This window comes from Ursus americanus, chromosome 24, assembly GCF_024610735.1.
Source record: "Ursus americanus isolate L20-20 chromosome 24, mUrsAme1.1.p, whole genome shotgun sequence".
Taxonomy (NCBI): Eukaryota; Metazoa; Chordata; class Mammalia; order Carnivora; family Ursidae; genus Ursus; species Ursus americanus.
Genome location: NC_142150.1, coordinates 33,883,312 through 33,885,141, shown reverse-complemented (window position 1 = coordinate 33,885,141; position 1,830 = coordinate 33,883,312). Strand labels below are relative to the sequence as shown.

At 40.9% G+C, this 1,830-nt stretch overlaps 1 protein-coding gene across 1 annotated transcript; it reads right to left on the bottom strand.

Annotated features, from left to right (window-relative positions):
- Positions 1 to 206: 206 nt before the first annotated feature.
- LOC123784959 (olfactory receptor 8K3-like) lies at positions 207 to 1,181 on the bottom strand. The gene has a single exon (XM_045786496.1). The coding sequence runs from the start codon at positions 1,179 to 1,181 to the stop codon at positions 207 to 209; it is 975 nt and encodes a 324-aa protein (XP_045642452.1).
- Between the last annotated feature and the right edge of the window lie 649 nt (positions 1,182 to 1,830).

The following is a 1,830-nucleotide window of genomic DNA, read 5'->3' as shown; positions in this document are numbered from 1 at the left end:
ACCCACCCTACTGTGCTAACATGTTGCCCAGTTTTTATGCTTATCACGCATCTCTTTGCCTCAGGAAGGGAAAATATGTTTATTTTTTACTCACAATGTGAATAAAAATTTAGAGTACGTAGATGTCAATCTTTAGATACATGTTGAACTCATTTACGCTGGCTTTTCCCTCTGAAGGAACATATAGAAATGCTTATGTTGATAGTCTATTTCTTAGGAACCACGTAGTGTACAATAAAGTTAGGAAAGGTATTGCATAATTTCTTCCGTATCCTATGTAAAGCAGATTTCACATCTTTGTTCCTCAAGCTATAGATCAAGGGATTCAGCATGGGGATAACGAGGGTGTAAAATACGGACGCCACTTTGTCAGTGTCAGAGGAATGACTGGACTCGGGTTGCACATACATGAATATCAAAGTCCCATAGAACACTGTGACCACTGTCAGGTGGGACCCACAGGTGGAAAAAGCCTTGTGCAGACCCTCAGCTGAGTTCATCCTGACGATGGCTACCAGGATCAGCAGGTAAGACACCAGAACTATCAGAAGGGATGAAATCAAATTTAAAACAGAGAAAATCAAAATTGTCAATTCAACTTCATGAGCATTTGAGCAGAGCAAAGATAGCAAGGGGACACAATCACAGTAGAAATGATTGACAATATTGAAGCCACAGAAGAGCGAATTAAAAATCCTCACGGTGACTGTAAGAGACACAAATGTGCTGTAGAGGTAGGGGATGGCCACCAGCACATGACACACCCTTTGTGACATGATGACAGGGTAGAGCAGAGGGTTACAGATGGCCACGTAGCGGTCATAGGACATTGCTGACAGAATGAACAGCTCACTAACAATGAACATAATGTAGAAAGCTCCCTGTGTGGCACACAAATAATAGGAAATCGTGTTTTCTTCCACAATGAAACTTACTAACATTTTTGGTCCCACAGTTGTCGAATAACCAAGATCACTGAAAGCCAGGTGTCTGAGGAAGAAGTACATGGGTGTTTGGAGCCTGGGGTCCACCTTAGTGAGGATGATCATGCCCAGGTTGCCCACCACTGAGATCAAATAGATGATCAGGAAGAGCCCAAATAATGGAGCCTGCAGCTCAGGACGATGTGTGATCCCCATGAGAATGAATTCATTCAGCACTGTCAGATTGTGTTTTTCCATCCAGGGTTATTGGAAAACCTGTGGGTAATCAGATAGTAAATAGCTTTCATGTCACCTCATCTGGTAGTGCTTTATCTTGAATACAAGTTAAATAGAGGTGTCAGGAGTCTGTGAGTGAGCTATAAGAAAGCAACAGAAAAATACAGCATTGTAACATTAAATAATAAACACGTTTCTAGAAAATCCACATTGACCTCACATAAAACATTGCTGATAAGATTGTCAGCTTCTGATAAACTACCCCAGACCCAAGTACACACATTCTTATGTCAGAAATCCTGAGCTGTTAGGAAAAACTGTTTTAAATGAACAGAAGAAGAAACTATGTAAGTGTTGAGGTGCAAGGATGAGAGGTGAAAGAAAAAATGACATGACAAGTGCTGATTTTGTGTGAGATAAGGCGAGAGAGAAGGGGTTTCTCTCTCCAGTTTGAGACACCTAGGGAAAGCGTCAAATTGCTTTTTGATAGTTTACTATATGTTTCAATGATCAGATCATTGTTTTTTAAAGTTACACCCTTTAAGAAAAGTATCTGTGCTTCCTGTCAGATTCCACCGGAAATTGAACGTGCTGTACCTTGTACCGTCAACACAAAACTGGGCACTTAAAAGCATCCTAGCCTCCAAATATTGCTCTTCACATCTCAATG

Bases quoted from the DNA above. Each gene is read 5' to 3' on its own strand.
- LOC123784959 (XM_045786496.1), bottom strand. From the start codon at position 1,181: ATGGAAAAACACAATCTGACAGTGCTGAATGAATTCATTCTCATGGGG.